Source organism: Anser anser (assembly GCF_964211835.1).
Source record: "Anser anser genome assembly, chromosome: Z".
Taxonomy (NCBI): Eukaryota; Metazoa; Chordata; class Aves; order Anseriformes; family Anatidae; genus Anser; species Anser anser.
This window is the reverse complement of record NC_139723.1, coordinates 8,249,351-8,251,417: the sequence shown is the minus strand read 5'-3', so window position 1 is coordinate 8,251,417 and position 2,067 is coordinate 8,249,351. Positions and strand designations below refer to the sequence as shown.

The window sequence follows — 2,067 nt, the reverse complement described above, 5'->3', positions numbered from 1 at the left end:
TTTTTCCAATCAAAAAATTTATTGTTATTCTTGGCAAGTTAATCTCAGTTTATGATCTGGGTCTCTCTTTCTTGCCCTTGTACAAGGCCAAAAGAGAAACATTGGCCACTTTGACAACCTTGAAGCGAACTCCAGGAATGTCACCAACAGCATGACCCTTCCGACCGAAACCAGCAACCAGCACTTCATCGTTTTCCTGCAATGAAAAACCATGAAGTTACAAAGCTATAAACGCTAAACCTGCGCATGCTTCTGAGCTAACGTGCATTAAATTTCAGCCACAGCAAACACTTTGTATGTAAAGGCTGGAAATACTGAAGGGTATTGATTAGTATACAGACTATTACCACCTTCAGTGTTTTGAGGGGAAATTTAAGCCAGGACTTCATTTAGCTTGCAGCAAGAATGCTGAGAACTGGCTTTGCTAACAGATTAGCAAAGTAGATCGCAGACTGGAAATACAAAAACATCTCTGGTGTTTGTCTCCCTCCGCATCTACATTAATATAGTTCAGAATGACATGAATCCTTGCCTAACCATCCCCTACATCTGTCAATTATGTGCTTCTTTACTTTGATACACAACTTTACAGGTTAGATTCTTGAGAACTGCTCACCTCAATGAAGTTCAGACAACCATCGTTAGGAACGAAGGCTGTTATTTTTTTGCCATTCTTGATCAGTTGGACTCTTACGCATTTCCTGATGGCAGAGTTGGGCTGTTTAGCTTCTACTCCACTAAAATGGAAGCACATGGAAATACATTAAAATTGATGACCATCAGATACATGTTATACCATGAAATTAATGTTATTGCTTTGTATTAAGTTCAAGCTGCATTTCAGAGCAAAAAGCTTTTAATGATCTGCTTAGAGGTGTAAAATGCCTAAAAGCTTAATTAGCTCCTAACTTGAGCAAAAACTTAATCTCCTAGAAATATCAGCAAATAAAAATCTGGAAAAGAGAAAGACCTTTTAGTCCTGGCAGTATCCTAAGAAAGCTTACAAGCTAATAAAGAAAAAAATATCCTGAAGACAAGTACACCTGAAGTTTGCGGCCTGCTGACCATATCAAACAAGGCACACACAATTCCCCTCTTGTCAATAAAATAAAAACAAATCAAGAAAACCCTAAATTAAATTTTCTAGTTGATAAATAGTTATTCTCCCTGTTATATATAAGCAGAATATAATAAAAACTTGTCAGCTGTACGTGAAAAGTATTTTTAGCACCCATTATCACTCAGAAAAATGAAGCACGTTTTCAACATGGTGCATAGAATAAACTGAAATTTGGCGTCCCAACGACAGCAAAAGCCTGTAAAATATAAGAAATGCAATAAGTGGGAGCCCCCCCCCCCCCAAACACCCACACTTTCTCCAGGACGATGCCCTTGGCGTGCGAGGCGCCGCCGAAGGGGTTGGCCTTCAGCGCCGTGCCCAGGTGCGCCTTCTTGTACTGCTTGTCGTGCCACTTCTGGTCGCGGCGGTGGCTGCGCAGCTTCCTGGCGGTGCGGAGCCCGCGGCACTTCCCTGCGGAACAAAACCAGAGAGGGCTGAGGGGGGCGGCGGGGCCGCGCCGCTCCCGGCCCCACGCGCCACGAAATGGCGGCGCCGCCGCTCGACCACGGCGGCTCCGCGGCGGCCCGCAGCCGGCTGCGAGCCCGCGGGGCACCGCGGGGGGGACCCCGCAGGCTTCCCCCTTCCTCCCCCGGCCGCCGCTGTCGCCTCATCCCGACGCCCCCCCCGGCCCCTCGCGGCCCGCGCCGGCCCCGCCGCGCTCACCCATCCTTCCTCCGCCGCTGCCAAGCGCAAAAGGAAGCGGCTCCTCCGCGCCGCGCCGCCTACCCCCGCCCGGAAGGCCCCCGCGGGCTGCCCGCGCCGCGCCTGACTGCGGGGCCGGCGACTGCCGCCCGGCACCGCTGGGGCAGCCGCGTGTGGGGGCCTGACGGGCAGAGAGGCGGGCTGCCCCCGCCTGGCGGCGCCGCGCAATGGCGGCGCGAGGGGAGGGAGGGCGGGGAGTCGTGCGAACGAGGGGTTTTGACGTAAAAATGGTCAAAATGTGGCCT

General features: G+C 50.8%; 1 protein-coding gene across 1 annotated transcript; it reads right to left on the bottom strand.

The window, feature by feature from the left end:
* RPS23 (ribosomal protein S23) lies at nucleotides 1-2,067 on the bottom strand. Its single transcript, XM_083817874.1, has 4 exons — nucleotides 1,784-2,067; nucleotides 1,372-1,531; nucleotides 617-737; nucleotides 1-196 (listed from the first exon to the last, which is right to left on the bottom strand). The coding sequence occupies exons 1-4, from the start codon at nucleotides 1,785-1,787 to the stop codon at nucleotides 50-52; spliced, it is 432 nt and encodes a 143-aa protein (XP_083674000.1). The 5' UTR covers nucleotides 1,788-2,067; the 3' UTR covers nucleotides 1-49.